Raw genomic sequence first — 20,756 nt, forward strand, 5'->3', positions numbered from 1 at the left:
ATGCACCAACACTGCCAGAAGCTTAAGAAAAGCTATCCAGGACCATTAATATGGTAAAAAATGATTGCTCTGGAATCTATGTGAGCAAGGAACCATAAGTTCCATTTGAGCATATGTAAGGAGAAGGATCTTTGATGCCCAAAGAACTTCTTTATAAAAGTAACATGCAGTGTGTTTAAAGCTAAACCAGTAGCCAAATAGAACTTAGATTTCCAGAAGACATTTGATAAGGTTTTCACAGTGGGGGTTACTAATAGCATCACATGAAGTGACTTCGGCAAGGGATATGGTTGAAAAACAAATAGGCATCACTAGAGAGAGAGTACTAAACATTCTAATAGAGCTAAAGATCGATAAGTCCCCTGGACCTAACGTATTGCATCTTAAAGGAAGTAACTGCAGATAGCTTTCCCTCGAATTTTCTTATGGCTGCACAAGCCTCTGGGTCTTGTGTGTGGTAGCAAGTTCTGGAATAAGATGTCAATGCCGTAACTGGTGTATTAATGGCAATCCCCATGCGCAGAACACTGCAGCAGCTGCATGTTTCAGAGGGAACATTGCCTACAGATCTGGTTGATGTATTGGTAGTAATCTTCCAATAATCCTTTGACTCTGGAAAAGTTTTAGAGGATCACAAACACCCTTATTCAAAAACAGAAGGAGACAAAAAGACAGGTAACGATAGGCCAGATAACTTAATATTTGTAATTGAGAAAATGATGGAATCTATTGTAAAAGATGTAATAGCAGAGCATTTTGAGATTATATAATCAAGCAGAGTTTCAAGAATGCAACATTATCCCTGATAATTTTACTGTAGTTTTTTGAGGAAGTAATAAGTGGACTAGATAAAGGGGAACCAGTAGAGGAACTTTGTATTTGGAATTCCAAAAGGTATTCGATAAGGCATGGACAGAAAGTTACTTAATAAAGTAAGAGCCCGTGCTGTTCGGGGTAGTCAATTAGTTCAGATACTGGATTGTTAACTAATAAAAATCAGAGAGATGGAATAAAGGGGACATTTTCAGGTTGGTGAACTGTAATAGGTGGAATGCCACAGAAATCAGTGTTGTGACCACAATTAGTTACAATAAATATTAAACACTTGAATGATGGTAATGAATGTACTATCACCAAGCTTGAGAATGTCACAAAAATAGTGAGGATGATACAAAGAGTCCAAACAGGTATATAGACAGGTTTTGTGAGAGAAAATAAACTTGGCATATGAAGTATAATGTAGGAAAATGTGACGTTTGCACTATTGCAGGCAAGATAGAAGAGATGATTACTTAAATATGAAAAGACTGCAAGACATTGCAACACACAGGGATTTGGGGGACTTTGTACATGAAATAAAGCAGGGCACTTGACTGAAATAGTAGTGTGTAAACTAATTCTATTAGTTTAAAAATGGTTATGGAAAAGGATAGACCAGATCTAAAAGTTAAAGTTCTAAATTGGAGGAAGGCCAATATTGGCGGTATTAGGCAAGAACTGTCAAAAGTCGATTGGGGTAGATGTTCGCAAGTTAAGGAATGGCTGGAAAATAGGAGGCATTTAAAAATGAGATAACAAGAGTCCAGAGACAGTATGCTCCTGTTAGGGTGAAGAGCAAGGCTGGTAGATGTAGAGAATGCTGGATAACTAGAGAAATTTATGTTTTGGCCAAGAATAAGAAGGATGCTTATGTCAAGTATAGACAGCAGGGTTTGAGTAATTCCTTAGAAGAGTATAATGGCAGTAGGAGTATACCTCAGAGCGAAATCAGGATGGCAAAACGGGGACATAGCTTTGACAAATAAAGTTAAGGAGAATCCAAAGGGATTCTACAAATACGTTAAGGACAAAAGGGTAACTAGGGAGTGAATAGGGTCCCTTGAGGATCAGCAAGGCCACTTATGTGTGGAACCGCAGGAAATGGGGATGATATTAAATGAATATTTTGTATCAGTGTTTACTGTCGAGAAGGATATGGAAGGTAGAGAGCGTGGGGAAGTACATTGCGACCTCTTGGAAAAATGTCCATATTACAGAGGAGGAGGTGCTGGACATCTTAAAGCACATAAAAGTGGATAAATCCCCAGAACCTGATCAGCTTTACTGTGTAGGAAACTAGGGAAGTGATTGCCGGGTCCCCTACTAAGTTATTTCTATCATCAATAGCCTGAGATATAGTGCTGGAAGACTGGAGGTTGGCTAACATGGTGTTACTGTTTAAGAAATGTGATAAAGAAAAGTCAGGGAACTGTAAACCGGTGAGCCTGACATTGGTGGTGGGCAAGTTGAAGGAATCTTGAGGAATAGAATTTACTTGTATTCAGAAAGGCAAGGACAGATTATGGATAGTGGACATGGCTTTGTGTGTGGAAATCATATCTCATGAACTTTATTGGGTATTTTGAAATAGTAACAAAGAGGATTGACGCGGGCAAGTAGTGCACATGATCTATATGGACTTCAGTAAGGTGTTCGATAAAGTTCCTCATGGTAGACTGGTTAGCAAGCTTAGGTCACATACAATACAGGGAGAGGTCAGTGCTGGGTCCACTACTTTTCATTCATTTATATAAATGATTTGGATGTGAACTTAGGAGGTATTGTTAGCAATTTGCAAATGACACCAAAATTGGAGGTATTCTAGAGGGAAGGTTACCTCAGAGTACAACGGGATTTTGATTAGATGGGCCAAAGGGCTGAGAAATAGCAGATGAAGTTTAATTTAGATGAATGTGAGGTGCTGCATTTTGAAAAGGCAAATCAGGGCAAATTTATGCACTTAATGGTAAGGTCCTAGGGAGCATTGCTGAACAAAGAGACCTTGGAGTTCAGGTAGATAGGACAGTGAAGAAGGTGTTTGGTATGTTTTCCTTTATTGGTCAGAGTATTGAGTACAGGAGTTGGGAGATCATGTTATACAGGACATTGGTAGGTCACTATTGCAGTACTGCATGCAATTCTGTTCTCCCTGCTGTAGGCAGGATGTGGTAAAACTTGAAAGGGTTCAGAAAAGATTTACAAGGATGTTGCCAGGGTTGGAAAATTTGAGCTAAAAGGAGAGCTGATTAGGCTGGGGCTGTTTTCAGAGATTGAGGGGTGACCTTAGAGGTTTATAAAATCATGAAGGGCTTGGTTAGGGTGAATTGTAAAGACAGTGGATGAGTCCAAAACGAGAAGGCACAGGTTTAAGGTAAGAGGGAGAAGATTTAAAAGAGACCTAAGGGGTAATGTTTTCAAACAGATAGTGGGACGTGTGTGGAATGAGCTGCCAGAGAAAGTGGTGGAGGCTGGTACAATTACAACATTTAAATAAAAACATCTGGATGGGTATATGAACAAGAAGGGTTTCATGGGATATGGGCCAAATTCTGGCAAATGTGACTGAATTTATTTAGGGATCTGGTCAGCATGGACCAATCGGACCAAAGGTCTGTTTCCACACTGTGTATCGCTGTGACTCTATGAATCACAAAAAAAGTCCGAGTTCAATCTGTAATATGGAAGGAAAATGAAATGTTGGTCTTTATTTCAAAAGGAATGAAATATAAAAATAGGGGGTTTTGCTAAGCATTTGCATGACGCTGGTTAGACTATAGCTAGAAGGCTCTGAACCTGTTTGGGCCCCTTGTCTAAGGAAAGATATATTGGTGTTGGAGGCAGTCCCGAGAAGGTTGATCCTGGGAATGGAGAAGTTTCCTTATGAGGAGAGGTTGAGTATGTTTCTGTCATCCTCAAACTTGGCAATACACATGGAGTTGTACACATTGGAGTTGTGGAGAGTGCAAGGAGACCTACAATTTTTCGGGGGATTGACAGGGTAAATGCTTTGAGGTTGTTTTCCTCGTAGGAGAGTTGAAGACCAGAGGGGACAATCTCAGTGTAAGGAGTTGCCTATTTAAGACAGAAACGAGGAGGGGATGAGAAATGCGATATGGAGTCAAGGGTTAATTTTCCCTTTACTGTAGTAGCTACTGAACATGTCTTTGAGGAGCTATGTCACAATGATGTCAAACCATATGGAACTGGGACTCTATTCTGTAGAATTCTATAGATGTCCTTACTTACTATCCCTTGTGTATGGTTGTGTGTTCACTCACCTGAGCACATAATTTATCTTGCTACAAACAGGGGAGGCAATGACATAGTAGTATTATTGCCAGACTGTTAATCCAGAGGCTCAGATAATATCTCTGACCAGTGATACCCACATCCTGTGAATAAACTTTTAATAAGGTAGTCCTGATGGTGTCTCTTATTTAGCTGACATCAGTATCCTACTTCCCAGGATACTACATTCATCTATGGGATTTTGGATCCACCTAGTGAAATGACAACATTGGTCTTGACAGGAGTGGGGGAGTCAATCCACGAAAGGCATGGACAAAATTCCTCCTTTCCTCCTAACTCATATACTGTTTATCAGGAGCTTGATGATAACCTTCCCAGAGCATAATGCATCAACAAGCTCAATAACCTGTCACCTTAGTTCATTATTAATCAATGTTCGTGTGAAAAATAATAAATAATTAAAATTGGCCATATACATATTTCAACTAGGATGTAGTACACGGAGACAGAATAAAATGTGCACCTTCACAACCATCAAATGCAATCTATATGTCCGTGACTCAGCAATGTCATTGCTTTAGCATCATCTGAAGGAATGTATGTCTGTCCATCACATAGTCATTTCTATATATATAAAATCAGTACTATCATAACTACTCATCCCCCTTCCTTCACATTTCAAATGCCATAATCAAAACCCAAATCTTTAATGTGAATTGTTGATGATATTCCATTAAACAAGATGAAAACTAATAAATATCTTATATTCAGTAATATATCCTGATTTAATTTTGGTGAGAAAGATCCAGATTGAGATTGGGTAGCCAATTTTTAAAAAAAATCAACTGTTGAACCGCACTAACTTGTTCTCTACATTGTTAGGCAACCACCTCCAGCTGTTCTTGATCGGCAAAGTCTTGGCAGAGCTTTTCTGGCCTGGCCCCTTAAAAAATTTAGAGAGCCCAGAGAATGTATACGGTCTAAAAAAACTGCAGTGAGCCCATTGTGCGAGAGTGGAATGGATACTCTTTGTGGAACTCAAGTATGTATTGGTTATTTCTAATTTGCCAATTGCTTGACAAATCCATTAATTTATGATGATATACATACATATATATATATATCTGTATAATTTATTTCCAATTATTTTGGATGGAATTTCAGAACTTGATCACAAAATATGTGGCAAAAATGCTGAATACTTTTGAAAATGAAAAAGAATTGATTCATTTAATCTCCATAAATCTATGACTCTGATTATGCTTGAAATAAAATAAAGTTGCCTGTTATTCACTGACTAGAAGTATTTTATTAGTATTGTGGCAGTTAGACTGAAATTAAAGAATGGCGAGAGAATTGGGTGGTACTGTGGAACAATGGTTAGCACTGCTGCCTCACAGCACCAGAGACCCAGGTTCAATTCCCGTCTCAGGCGACCCTCTGTGTGGAGTTTGCACATTCTCCCTGTGTCTGCTTGGGTTTCCTCCCACAATCCAAAAGAAAAGTTCAGGTTAGGTGAATTGGCCATGCTAAATTGCCCGTAGTGTTAGGTGAAGGGGTAAATGTAGGGGAATGGGTCTGGGTGGGTGGTGGGTCGGTGTGGACTGGTTGGGCCAAAGGGCCTGTTTCCACACTATAAGTCATCTAATCTAATCTAATCAAAAAGCTGTGGGGACAAGGAAGTAGATCAGTGAGCAAATTGGTATTATTTTTTGCTTCTGGTATTATTATGGTGATGTTCCCCAATTCATTATGATTCAAGATGGGATATCTAAATGAGGAGGGATAAATTGTCTCCTCTTCTTTATTCACTCATTCCCTTGGTCGGTTGCAACATGTTAATTCAGAGAAGATCCTTTCCCTATAGGATACCTTTCTCTTAGATCCAAATTAACTTATCTTTTAAAAGGAGCCAATTTAACAAGGCTTTTTTCTTTGTTTTAACAAAGAATGAGTTTCATAATTAACATTAGAAAAATATACCAACACAACAAACATATAGAGAATAGAATTAAGAAGTCACTCCAAAATGTTTAAAGCTAAAAATAAACAAATATATGGACCAGTCTCTGAATTGTTGGCCAGAGCAGGTAGTTGATCGTTGTATTTGTTGAAATGTAGCTGTTACTGGTACTGTGAAGTTGATAGCTGAACAGTTTTTTTTGTAATTTCTGGTATTGTAGGACAATTGACAGTCCTTTAACCTAATTCCTTTTGTTAAATTGTTTCTAGCATGGAGTGAGAGAGCTTCCTTTACCTGCAACACAGGGATACCTAGGAAAAATTCATTGATTATGATCTTCACAGAACACTAAAGCTATTGCTCAAACCCACGAGGGTCCACATTGTAGCTTGCAGTCCCAGTAATTCACTGTAGTAGAGTTGAAACTGGCTTTTTCACCAATGTCTTTGTTTATTCCTGGAGCATAAAACAGACATGTTGAGAAACTAGAGATAGTCAGCACTTCCACCCTTGTTTTCTTGTTAAATCAAATCATGTTTGATGATTCCCTGTCAATTTTCATGGAGGCTTCAGACAGGATTTGCTAGACACTGAATTTAAATCTGCAGTATTTCTGTTGCAGTCCACCCATTAAAAACAATATGTTTAGGAAGTACAAGCAAAAAACTGTCCACAAATATTTTGGGGTTTTGATCCATTGTCACCATTAATGATATTAATTGTCTGTAAGTACAGCTGAAAACAGGTTGCTTTCACTTTTTCTTCGTCACAGAATAATACATGATCAAGGCAAAGAATTTCAGGAGACTTGTGCCTGAATAAATATGTGGATTATATAATGAATAAGGTTCAACCTTATAAAGAACATCATGGTTAACCTTAATCAACCTTCTACTTCCATAAATTAAAGGGTTGGGTCCAGTATACTTCACTGTACTTTATCATATTATATACATTTAGTATTTGTTTGTAATTACAAAAATCTGTGAAGATCTACATGTCTGTCGTCATGACGTAGAACTATCATTATCAACCCTGTCTACTCAACTCTTTTATTTTCCTTTGCCTGTATTGCTTCTGACTGTGCTAGTTGGAACCACATCTGGTATAAAGGGAGATGGTTGGATTGTTGAAGGTCGAACACTTCAGTGCCAGGACACCTCATGGTAGTGTCTTAGTCCCAACTATCTCAGTGCAACATGATCTGCTCTCCAACGTCAGAACCAGTAATTGCACACAGATTGCCTGATAGCCAGGCTCCCCCCCTCCTCTGTTCCCAGAGGATCATAACACATTGATGGGGTTTGTTGGATGGTCCTGTGCAGCCCCTGTTGTAGAACTGAGCCACCACTAAGTTGAGATGTGTGCTTTGTGATAATGGGTATAAATCAGTTCATTAAATGAGTATAATTAACACCCTGCCACCAACAGTTGGGAAACCTGCATCTGACCCTTCCATCCTTCCACTGCACTGGGGACAATTTGTCACCAATAGGAGACTGATTTAGCAATTCTCCCATAATTTACCAGCCATTGTCACACTCTCTGCTGCAATGCGATGCACTAAGTCTAGCCCAAAGAGTGTATCACCTAAACCCCAGTCTGATCAGGAGACACAAAAATATAGAAACAAACATATGTCAAAATAACAGCATGAGGAGGCCACTTGGTCCCTCAAGTCTACTCTGAATTCAATAACTTCAGATTCCTGATAACAATTTAATGCCTTACTTATCAAAAATCTACCTACCTCTCCCATAAAAATATTCAAATACTGTTCCCACAGTCATTTGAATTCTAAAGACGAGCGACAGTCAGTGTAAAAATATTCTCCTTACCCTCTGCCTTACAAGGGTGACCCCTTATTTTTAAACAGTGACCCCTCATTCTAGATTCTTTTGCAAGAGGAAGATCCTCTTTCCACATGCACCTTGTCAAGACCATAAGACCACTCAGGTAATTTTATATTTTAATGATATTAACCCTTATTCTTCTGAGCTCTAGAGGATGCCTGTCCAATCTGTCCTCATAAGACAAACTGTCCATTTCAGATAGTAGTCTAGCAAATTTTCTCTGAACTACTTCCACCTTATTTACACCTTCCTAAAGTCAGGAGACTGGTATTGTACAGAGTTTTCCAAATGTGGTTTCACCATGCCATCTGTAAATGAAATTTCACCTTCCAACTTTGGCATTCAATTCCTCTCTCAGTAAGTAACATTCCAAAATATTTGCTGAGGTGGAATTATGTGACCCTAGTTAGGGAAATCACTGAATTGTTAAAAGCAGTCCCTTTCTAGTTGCCTTACCAACACCCCCCCCCCACCCCCCACAATTGTTGATGGTATGTATTGCCCATAAAGGGCTTTACGTGCCAACTTCTAATTGGCTCATGGGTAATTACTGGTGGTGGTTAATAGTTACAAATGTTTTTTAAAAATCAGTGATTTAGTTGTGTGAAAGTTCAGGTGTTTAAGAGATATAAATAAAAATCATTTGCTGAAAACAATATACATGTATTGTGTGAAAGATAAATAACTTATAATAACTAAAAAAGACAAAACAAATTTGTGTATCTTGACCTGTGGCTAAGAATCAAAATGGCACACAATAACTTTATATTCCAAAGTTTTATTGGAAATATTCACCACTGCTTGATAAATGTTAAAATTATTTCTGAACATCAATATGCAACAACTCAACTTTGTTAAAGACATGAAATTTATGCAAAACAATAATCTAAAGTTATCAAAAAATTGATTTTTTTTCTTAGAACCTGGGTGGAAAGTTCCAACATTTCTATTGTTGACTTTATTCCTACACCATGCGTTATGTTGCATACTTCTTCAATAAAATTTGCAACTACAAGTTATCCTTTACCACTCATTCTGGTTGTTGTTGTTCAACTAACTATTTTGCATAAATGTGTACAGAAGTGAAAAGAAATATTTGTGTAGATTTTTTGATGCCCAGGTAATTGTTTCTGAAGGGTAGATGGCAGTTGCAAGTGGGCAATCAGCAGAATCCCCAATATGGCAGACTCCCATGCAATTGCCCTGGAAATTGAAGATTCCACTGGACAATTCCCTTATACATGGAACCCTTTGAAGGTATCCATTTAAACCAGAGAACTTGGAGGTTTCCACTGCAGTTAAGTAAATACTTACTCAGGAAATGTTAGACTATTAAAACTCTAGTCTAACCCCTGAGTGATTATTCAAGAGACACCCAATTTAACTCGCACACCCTCAACTCCAGTGCTCTGAGGTCCTGACCCAACACGCTTCACTCACTCCTCTTACCCCATCACCTGGGACACAATACACCTCATGTCACTCGATCTGTCGACCCATCCTCACTGCTACCAGACCCAACACCTCACCCAAGCTTCTGCTCTTCCCCTCAATTCCCCTATATCCGACCATACAATCCCCTGAGGCCTTGGTGGTTTCAGAGCTGGAAAACAATGTCAGACCCATTGCCCAATCCAACATTCCCATTGGTTCTGCATGGACCATTGTCCTCCCACTGCTGGATCTGATAAACCTGCCCTACCTCAGAACCCAAACACCCTATCCCCACTCCCCTCTGTCTGAGACCTGCTACATGACACAACACCAGATCCAATGTCTCCTCATCCTGATCTACCCTAAACACAATTCAACGCATTGCTTTTCAAAAATCTACCTACATCTCCCTTAAAAGTATTCAAAGATTTTGTTCCCAAACTATTTTGAATTCTAAAGATGAGTGACAGTCAGTGAAAAAATATTCTCTTTACTCTCTGTCTTACATGGGTGACCTCTTACTTTTAAACAGTAACCCCTGTTATGAAGATGTGACTGTACTGTACCTTTAAGGGAGTTAAAAGCTAGCAGAACTACCTGACAGCACCAAATGTTCTGAATAAGATACAATGTAACCTATTGGTCCAGCAGCTGGAGCAGCTGGTTGCCTGGAGACAAAAACAAATGTGAATTAGGTCAATCAGTTTAAATTATACCCCAAAAAATACCAAACTCCAATCAAGTTTAAATTGAGTATATTGACAATATTAAAAGCCAATGACACAAATCCAATGCTTTGGGGGTATAAGACCGGGAAAAATTGAATAGTTGAGGGAGACTGCCAAAAGACCAATAGATGTTGACCAATAGATGTGACCAATTGCTAGTTAGAACTCTCTGAGAGGTACTTGTCTAGAGAAGGAGTTTGCACAGAGAGAAAAAAACATTGACACCAACCTGGAGAGCAAATGTGCAAAGAGAAGATTCGACAGTTGGCTGGTCTTGAACTTTGAATCTTTCAGTAAATAATACTCTGAGGTTTTATAAAACTAGTATTATAGAAGGGAAGGTTAAAAGATAGGTTAGAGAAAGGAGTTGTGAATAGTTGTTAGTTAATTATTATCTGTTATATTTTAAGAAATAAAGTTGTTAATTTTTACTTTAATAGTGACCAACTTCACCTGACGAAAGGGCAGCACTCCGAAAGCTTGTGATTTCAAATAAACCTGTTGGACTATATCCTGGTGTATTGTGACTTCTGACCTTACACCAAAAACTCCATTACTGACCTGGCCCTTTCACCACTGGCAATTTATTTACTTGGTACCCTACCTACTTGATACTCTAAACCTCTGACACCCTACCCCCTATGCACCCTCCCTCTCTGGCACCCTCCCTCCATGCATCTCCCCTTCTGGTACCCAGCCCCATATGATAGCTGTTTAAATGCAACTTTTCCTTTAATTCAGCAGCAAAGTTTGGAACTGTGAGTCACTGCTGTGATTGCCGACACTGCTTATCACGTGGGGAACACCGGAACAGCTAGGCACACATGCAGCCTAGAGGAAACGTTGCTTACATGGCAACTACTGACTTTGCATCCCAACCCCTTTCCACCCAGCATTTTACCTACCTTAGTGATTTTTGAGAAGATTTGTAAGTCAGGTTGATGGTAAGTAAATAAGTTAGCTCGCTGAGCTGGAAGATTTGTTTTCAGACATTTCGTCACCATATTAGGTAACATCATCAGTGAGAGCCTCCAGTGAAGCACTGGTGGTATGTTCTGCCTCTCTATTTATAGGTCTTGGTTTCTTGAAGTGGGTAACATCATACTTGGTTCTTTTTTTCAAGGGAAGGTGGATAGGATATGAATCAATGGAGTTCTGGTTAGAATGCCATGCCTCTAAGGATTCTCGTGCATGTCTTTGATTTGCTCTCCTAGGATGTGAACATAGAACAATACAACGCAGAACAGGCCCTTCAGTCCTCGATGTTGCACCAACCTGTGAACTATTCTCAGCTCGTCCCCCTACACTATCCCAATATCATCCATGTGCTTATCTAAGGATTGTTTAAATCTCCCTAATGTGGCTGAGTTGACTACCTTAGCAGGTAGGGCATTCCACGCCCTTACCATTCTCTGAGTAAAGAACATGCCTCTGATATCTGTCTTAAATCTATCACCCCTCAATTTGTAGTTGTGCCCTCTCATACAAGCTGACGTCATCATCCTAGGAAAAGGTCTTTCACTGTCTACCCTATTTAACGTGTGTGTGTTGTCCCAGTCAAAGCGGTGTCCTTGTTTGTCCGTATGTATGGAAATTCGTGATAGTGGGCCGTGTCCTTTGGTGGCCAGTTGGTGTTCATGTGTCCTAGTGGCAAGTTTCCTGCTTGTTTGTCCAATGTAGTGTTTGTTACAGTTCCTGCATGGTATCTTGTAAATGGCTTGCTAGCAGTATCTAATGCATCCTTTAATTTCATTAGTCGCTGTTTAAGTGTGTGGGTAGGTTTGTGGAATACCATGATGCCAAGGAGGCTGAGTAGTCTGGAAGTCATTTTTGATATGTCCTTGATGTAAGGTAATGTGACTGTAGTTTTTGGTTGTGTTGTGTCTGCTTGTTTTGGGTTTGTTCCTGAGGAATTGGCAGGTTGTGTTTATTGGGTATCCATTTTTCTTGAAAAACGTTGTATAGATATTTTTCTTCTGCTTTTTGTAGTTCTTAGGTGCTGAGTGTGTTGTAGCTCGTTGAAATAATGCCTTGAAGCAGCTCTGTTTGTGGGTGTTGGGATGATTGCTTCTGAAGTTAAGTATTTGGTCTGTGTGTGTTGCTTTTCTGTAGATGCTGGTTTGAAGCTCTTCCTTAACTGTAAATTCAACTGTCACATCTAGGAATAGGAGTTTGTTGTCATTCTCCTCCTCTTTTGTGAATTTTATGCCTGTCAGGATATTGTTGATGATGTTCTAAGTTTCCTCTAATTTGTTCCATACCCTTCATTATTTTGTGATGACAAAGATGTCATCCACATAGTGAACCCAGAGTTTGGATTGGATAGATGGGAGGGCAGCTTGTTCAAGTCTCTGCATTACTGCTTCTGCTATGAGTCCTGATACTGGTGATCCATAGGTGCTGCGTTGACTTGTTTGTAGGTTTTGTTATTGAATGTGAAGTGTGTGTGAGGCACAGGCCCACTAGCTTGAGGATGCTGTCTTTGCTGATGAAGTTGGTGCTGTTTGGTGTTTGTGGTCCTGGTTTTCCTAGTATTAATGCCAGTGTTTCTTTGGCCAGGTCAGTGTTAATTATGTGAAAAGGGCTCTAATGACAAAGTAGGTCATTATTTCATCCTCTTCTGATATTAGTATCTTTGTTGTTCAGGAATTCTTGGGTGGAGTGAATGGGGTGGCATGAATCTTCAATTAGCTGTTTTAGTTTTTGGTCGAGTTCCTTGGCTAGTCTGTATGTTGGCGTACAGGTAGGAGACTATGGGTCTAAGGGGAGGAGCGGCAGGTTTGTGCATTTTTGGTAATCTGTAGAAGCGTGGACCCATCTGGTTTCAAAAGTTCTCCTGATTTTTTTAAAGTCCTGTTAGAAGGGATGAGCTTCTGTTTAGTACCTGTGTAGTAGTAGTAATCCTATGACTAGGACTGCTTTTTCTGTATTAATAAGTGGGCGGTCCGAAAGATTTTTTATCCAAGCATCAGTCTTTTATGAAATGTATTTTTGTGAGTTTATCCAACCTGAAGTGCGAGGTTTTTTTCTTTTGCTGTTTAAAGCACATGGTGCATTCTAATGCATTTGTTCATTCACAGTCCGTCGTGGTACTGAACAAGGTTTATGGTGCAAAATAGCCTGGTTGTATTTACAGAGTCAGTTGTGAGCATTGTTTATCATTTCTTTAAGCGTTCTGCAGCCGTTTTGTTCTGCTATTTTTTTTGGTTAGTGGGGTGTTTGGGCCGGGGGGGGTTGTATTTTAGACATTTAGGAAGTACCTGATTTCTGCAACATTGATTTAGATCCCATCCACCTTCCCTTGAAAAAAAAACAGAAATGACATCACTCCAGGATGTACCACCAGTGCTTCAATGGAGACACTGATGTTGATGAAACCTAATCATGGTGATGAAACGTCTGAAAACAAACATTCCAACTCAGTAAGTTACATACTTATTTTACCTACCTGCTGCCTACCCCCTATTTTATTGTCACACTGCTTAGCTGGCACCTTCCAATCCCAGCAGCCTGACTTCACACCTGTTTTAGGTACTTAGCATTTCACAGCAGCTGTAAAACTTGTTTCTTTTTTCATTTATCTATTATTTGATATTATAGTTGGACTAAATTAAGCCTAAGAGTAAAAATGGCAGGAGATCTCAGAGCCATGCTATGCTCCTCTTGCTCAATGTGGGAGTTCAGAAATAGGAAGAGTGCGGTAACAATGTTGGGGCTGTACTACAGGCCTCCCAATAGTGAGCCCTTGGAACATTTGATCCATGTTCAATTGTCCTATTATATTGTATTTTTAATTCACTATTTTTAGAAACCAGCTATATTTTAAAATATTGCCTTTTCTTCTCAGGATGGTGAGAAACAAGACATCTATGAAAAAAAAGACAAAGATCCACTTGACCTTGAAGAACAAGGACTAGTCTTTGATGATATTTAATTCAGGATTTCCCATTATTTCTCAACACATTATTTTTTCTACAAACATAACTGGAAATCCAGTTGAGTTCTAGGTTCCACAAGATTAATGACTCAGTTTTGACTCAAGTGCAAGTTAGTTTATGGATATTTGGAATTGGCTTGATTTGAAGTCACATACTGGTATTTAGAAATTTTGTTTGAAGCAAATTTGTATTTCAAATTCCACTAGAAAATTATCAGAGGTTTAGTCATTTCTGACAAAAACAATAAAGCAAGGTTTATGAAATCTTCAGTTACAGAATATTCTTTCTTTTAATCCATTGCTAAGATTAATAAACTTGTATTGTATTATTCACAGTTCCAGGCAGGTCAAGTGAGCTCAAGTTTTTTTATTTTCTCTTTTTGGTGTGCCTTGTAGGTCAAGCACAAAGTTTAAGTCAACAATTCCATTAATTTTTAAACAACACAAGTGACAAGTACTAACACATCTTTCCCTAGTCTTTCAAAGTCAGTTCAATGAAGTAACAGTTCTTTATAAAATCCGTTGGGCACAAAATTCAAATAGAACTAAATCAACATAAGAGCAAATAACTGCAGGCCTAATGTTGGACTTTGTAAATTTATTCACAGCAGGAGACTTTGGGTATGACAGAAAATTGGCAGCCAGCAGTTGGTATTCATTGTTCTTTGTAAATAATGTCAAAGGGGTCACAAAGGATTCAGGGGAGTCAGCTCCAACCAGCCTAAGAGTTGCTTATTGGAGAAATATCAAAGAAACTTTCTGGTACCTTGACTTCCAGCAAGTACCTGAGGACATGCATTTTACACCTCCCTGGCATGGCAATAGTGAAGGTGTTGGTACAACCCCATTGGATGTTTTGAACCTAACTCATGACTCCAGGAGATGATCCGCCCTGACCTGCGAGACTCACCTTTGTGGAAGAGAGCCAACCCTCTACTGGAGAGAAAGGAAATTCCAACAGCCCAGCTCAAAAATATGTATTATGGAAAAAAAAGAGAGTTAGGCAGAGAGTAAATATTGTAGGAATTTGGGAAATGCTCACATGGTGTCTTTAATAAGGAATAGTTTGTTAATAAAATAGAGTTGAACCACAATCCAAACTCGGTCGCCCTTTGCCTGCCTCACAACAAGAGAACTTGGGTGTGATAAAGAGACTAGAAGATGTCTGCAGTCAGTGATTAGGACATGCCCAAAAAGCTGTGGACAAACTGACTGACAACTACAAAACCTACAGGTTTCAATCAGATTCCTACACCCAAGGAAAACACCACCTATGCTATGGACCATCCGTGATAGCACTGCAAGACTGAAAAATTAAAGCTGAAACGTTCAGTACGAAATATGTGTATTTGAGACAATAGAATCAGATGGGGACAGCAATTATGGGGTAGACTGGGAGGAAATGGAAGAATAATAGGGGAGTAGCAGGTCATGAAAATGGCAAATCTAAATTGCTGTAGGATATGATAGGGGAGGCCCTGTGGAGGGATTAAATAAGGGTATCACAGCTACAGAAGCTTCCATTGTCGAAGAAGATCTGCCTACCGAGTCAGTATGGGTGGAAATTAGGAACAGCAAGGGAGCAGTTACCTCATTAGGGGTTTACTATAGGCCTCCCAATAGCAACAGGGAGATGGAAGAAAGCATAGGGCATCAGATTTTGGAAAAGTGTGGACGTACTAGGGTTGTTGTAATGAGTGACTTTAACTTTCCCAATATTGATTGGAACCTCCTTCACGCAGAAAATTTGAATGGAGCTGTTTTTGCAAGGTGTGTTCAGGAGGGTTCCCTAACTCAGTACGTTGACAGGCCGATGAGGGGAGAGGCCATTCTAGACTTGGTGCTTGGAAATGAGCCGGGGCAGGTATCAGATCTTGTGGTGGGAGAGCACTTTGGTGATAGTGACCACAACTGCCTCACATTCTACATAGCTATGGAGAAGGAGAGGATTAAGCAAAATGGGAAGATATTTAATTGGGGGAAGAGGAAACTATGATGCGATTAGACATGAGTTAGGAAGCATAGATTGGGAGCAATTGTTCCATGGTAAAGGCACTTTAGACATGTGGAGACTGCTTAAGGAACAGTTGTTGCAAGTGATGAATAAATATGTCCCTCTGAGACAGGCAAGAAGTGGTAAGATAAAGGAACCTTGGATGAAGAGAGCGGTGGAGCTCCTCGTCAAAAGGAAAAAGGTAGCTTACATAAGGTGAAGGAAGCTAGGGTCAAGCTCAGCTCTAGAGGATTACAGGCAGGCGAGGAAGGAGCTCAAAAATGGTCTGAGGAGAGCCAGGAGGGGGTACGAGAAAGGCTTGGCAGAATGGATTAGGGAGAACACAAAGGCATTTTACACTTGTGTGAGGAGTATGAGAATGGTCAAAGAAAGAGTAGGGTCGATCAGGGATAGCATAGGGAATTTGTGTGTGGAGTCTGAGGAGGTAGGGGAAGCCCTAAATGAGTTTTTCGCTTGTCTTTACAAAAGAAACAAACTTTGTAGTGAATGAAACCTTTGAAGAGCAGGTGTGCATGCTGAAATGGATAGAGATAGAGGAAGCTGATGTGCTGAAAATTTTGTCAAACATTAAGATTGACAAGTCGCCAGGCCCGGACCAGATTTGTCCTCGGCGGCTTGGGGAAAACGAGAAATGCCATTGCTTCGCCACTGCAAAGATCTTTGCATCCTCGCTCTCCACTGGAGTCGTACCTGAGGACTGGAGAGAGGCAAATGTAATTCCTCTCTTCAAGAAAGGAAACAGGGAAATCCCCAGCAATTACAAACCAGTAAGTTGCACGTCTGTCGTCTGCAAGGTGTTAGAAAGGATTCTGAGGGATAGGATTTATGACCATCTGGAAGAGCATGGCTTGATTAAATGCAGTCAACACGGCTTTGTGAGGGACAGGTCACACCTCACAAACCTTATCGAGTTCTTTGAGGATGTGACTAGAAAAGTTGATGAGGGTCGAGCTGTGGATGTGGTGTATATGGACTTCAGCAAGTCATTTGATAAGGTTCCCCATGGTAAACTCATTCAGAAGGTCAGGAGGAATGGGATACAGGGAAACTTAGCTGTCTGGATACAGAATTGGCTGGCCAACAGAAGACAGCAAGTGGTAGTAGAAGGAAAATATTCTGCCTGGAAGTCAATGGTGACTGGTGTTCCACAGGGTTCTGTCCTTGGGCCTCTATTGTTTGTAATTTTTATTAATGACTTGGAAGAGGGGATTGAAGGATGGGTTAGCAAGTTTGCAGACGACACAAAGATTGGAGGTGTCGTTGACAGTATAGAGGGCTGTTGTAGGCTGCAGCGGGACATTGACAGGATGCAGAGATGGGCTGAGAGGTGGCAGATGGAGTTCAACCTGGATAAATGCGAGGTGATGGATTTTGGAAGGTCGAATTTGAAATCAGAGTATAGGATTAAGGATAAGATTCTTGGCAGTGTGGAGGAACAGAGGGAACTTGGTGTGCAGGTACATAGATCCCTTAAAATGGCCACCCAAGTGGACAGGGTTGTTAAGAAAGCATATGGTGTTTTGGCTTTCATTAACGGGGGATTGAGTTTAAGAATCGTAAGATTTTGTTGCAGCTCTATAAAACTTTGGTTAGACTGCACTTGGAATACTGCGTCCAGTTCTGGTCGCCCTATTATAGAAAAGATGTGGATGCTTTGGAGAGGGTTCAGAGGAGATTTACCAGGATGCTGCCTGGACTGGAGGGCTTATCTTATGAAGAGAGGTTGACTGAGCTCGGACCTTTTTCATTGGAGAAAAGGAGGAGGAGAGGGGACCTAATTGAGGTATACAAGATAATGAGAGGCATAGATAGAGTCGATAGCCAGAGACTATTTCCCAGGGCAGAAATGACTAACACGAGGAGTTATACTTTTAAGCTGGTTGGAGGAAAGTATAGAGGGGATGTCAGAGGCGGGTTCTTTACACAGAGTTGTGAGAGCATGGAATGCATTGCTAGCAGTTGTGGAAGCAAGGTCATTGGGGACTTTTAAGAGACTACTGGCCATGCATATGGTCACAGAAATTTGAGGGTGCATACATGAGGATCAGTGGTCGGCACAACATCGTGGCTGAAGGGCCTGTTCTGTGCTGTACTGTTCTATGCTCTAAGTGGAGGCAGTGAAAGAGTGAACACCTAGCTGCTTTGCCAAGTACCTTCACAGAAGTGTTTCATAAGCTAGACCAGACTGTGCTGACAATGCCAAACAGAGCCAATTGGACTTGAACACTTCTCCCATATGCCACTAAGGCAGTGAGGAACACCCGCAAAACTTTTGATCCCACAGACAGCAGCCAAACAGAACCAAGGGCTTGGGAGAGATTCATGAATCAGAGCACCCCAAATCAGGCATGGGAAAATGCACCTTGTAAAAAGCCCCAATTCCAGTCACATGTGGAAGAATGAAGGGGCCGACTGAAAACAAAGGGAAATTATTACCAGAGCGATCCACCTTCAAACGCCCATCCTCAGGGTGCAGCAACATGAAGCTACGAGATAGCAGTCACCATCACAAGGGAAATGCTACAATTGTGGACGCACGGGCCACTTCACACAGGACAGCCGAGTCCACACTTAGTGCTCCCACAAGAGACAGGCTCATGCTGCTGGCAGGTCTGAAGAGACAAGCAGCAGATAATTTGGTGGGGGAGATCACACAGCCAAGTTTAATGGAGAAACTCCCACTATCTAATTCCTTGTACCCCCATTTGGACACAGTCCCCAGAATGTGACAGACCTGGCCTCTCCTCAGTGGGTGTGCAGTGTCCGATGGGACAGTGTAGGATGCGGCTGGTAGGGGAGGGATGGAAGACTGCCCTGTTGAGATTTTATGGAATACACCGAGGTCCAGAATGAAATTTAGCACAATCTGAGGCTTTGATAACATATTGCACACCCATAGGAAAGTCTTCTGAACAAACTCACAGGATACCTCCAGGAGTGGGAGATAGAACCTGTAGAATTTAAACTGGAAGATAGTCTGCCATCATCCAGCAGACTGGTTAATCTCCATATGGATACTGAGCAAACTTTAGCCTCAAACCTAATGAGGAAGTATTACCTTTTGACTTGGCCAGTTGTTGTATTTGGTAAATGCCCTACATCAATGAGGCTCCAGTGGAGAGTGTGACTGTACTGTGGAGGAGTTCTGGATTAGACCCACCCAAATGACTGAGGGCCGACCAGCACAGGCAATTCTCACAGAGCACCGGAGTGCATTTGCCAGCCACAGACATGACTGTGGTTGTATGGAGGGTAAGGTAGTGCTAGATGGACTGGATCAAAGCCACAAAGACAATTCACTTTCTGCCAGCCAACAGAGGGAGAGATGGCCAAGGTTCAAAAGTTTGGGTGCTCGTTGTTTAGGTTCTGTTCGCCGAGCTGGGAACTTGTGTTACAGACGTTTCGTCCCTGGTCTAGGTGACATCCTCAGTAGTTGGGAGCCTCCTGTGATGTTTCCTCTGGCCAAGGTCGTTAGCAGTTTGTTAAATCAAGGTGTCCTGTGCCCTGTAGTATCTACCAATAACTTACCAAAATGGCTACTCACCATCGATTAGAGGCAACTAAATAAAACCGCTCCATCACGGCACCAACAGTAGCAACTAGCCCCGAAACCATGATGAGGCAGGCCATACAGGCAGAATGTTTCATAATAGCAGACAGTAGTCATGAATTTTTGTCCATTCTGTCCCCCGCCATCCCCAACCAACATTGCTAATATAAAAACTGCCCATTTCAGGGCCAGAATAAACATGGCCCCACAATTCTCCATCAGTATTTTATTGTAGGTTGGTTAAAAGGCTACTGAGGTTTTCCTTACTGGATTGCTTGGTACAGTACATGGACAATCTCCTCCTGCAGATAGAGGCAAGGATTGAACATTTGACACTGCTAAAAGGAATTTTGTTGACCCTCCTCACCATCCCAGGATTAAAAGTTAACACCATGGCTGGGATCATGAAGTCCCAGGTCTCATACTTGGAAACGGTGATAATGGGAACTTGAGTACAGGATATGGAAGGGAAATGCATCAAGGGCGTCCCCAGGAAGTGAGCTTGCTGGGTACCTTTCCAGGCCAAGTGAGATACTGTCAGAACCAGATGGATGGTTTTACGACTGCCTCACACTCTGAGCTCCTTAAAATGAATGCCTTTTGGGAATGGACTGAACAGCACATGAACACTGCTGCCAAATTAAAACAGGCTCTAATGTAGGCCCTGCATTATGGGCAACCAATCCAGGATTTCCCTTTGCCTTAGAAGTTGCACTTCTTCAAGAATGACACAGTAAACAAGGGGGGAGGTTTGCTAGTGCTGGGGGGAGGTTTGCTAGTGCTCTTGGGGGGGGTTTAAACTAACTCTGCAGGGGCATGGGAACCTAGACTGTAGCTTTAGGGTGCAGGACCTGGAGTGTAGGGAGGTTAGGAATATGGCATCAATCTTAAAGGAGGGTGCCTGTAAACAGAAGAGTGGTTTGAAGTGTGTATACTTTAATGCCAGAAGTATACGAAATAAGGTAGGTGAACTTGCAGCGTGGGTTGGTACCTGGGACTTCGATGTTGTGGCTATTACGGAGACATGGCTAGATCAGGGACAGGATTGGCTGTTGCAGGTTCCAGGGTTTAAATGTTTTAGTAGGGTCAGAGGTGGGGGTAAAAGAGGGGGGGGGTGTGGCTTTGCTTGTCAAAGATAGTATTACAGCGGTGGAAAGGAAGATGGACGAAGATTTGCCATCTGAGGTAGTTTGGGTTGAGGTTAGGAAT

The 20,756-nt window shown here is 41.0% G+C and overlaps 1 protein-coding gene across 1 annotated transcript in view; it reads left to right on the forward strand.

Moving 5' to 3' along the window:
* LOC140485755 (protein SPMIP2) overlaps positions 1-14,197 on the forward strand; it is a 47,433-nt gene extending 33,236 nt beyond the window's left edge. The window contains exons 4-5 of the mRNA XM_072584253.1: positions 4,951-5,110; positions 13,894-14,197. Coding sequence (XP_072440354.1) covers positions 4,951-5,110; positions 13,894-13,980 — 247 coding nt within the window. The 3' untranslated portion in view covers positions 13,981-14,197. The remainder of the gene's footprint in view (positions 1-4,950; positions 5,111-13,893) is intronic.
* Positions 14,198-20,756: the final 6,559 nt, after the last annotated feature.

Source organism: Chiloscyllium punctatum, chromosome 14 (genome assembly GCF_047496795.1).
Source record: "Chiloscyllium punctatum isolate Juve2018m chromosome 14, sChiPun1.3, whole genome shotgun sequence".
NCBI classification, from domain to species: domain Eukaryota; kingdom Metazoa; phylum Chordata; class Chondrichthyes; order Orectolobiformes; family Hemiscylliidae; genus Chiloscyllium; species Chiloscyllium punctatum.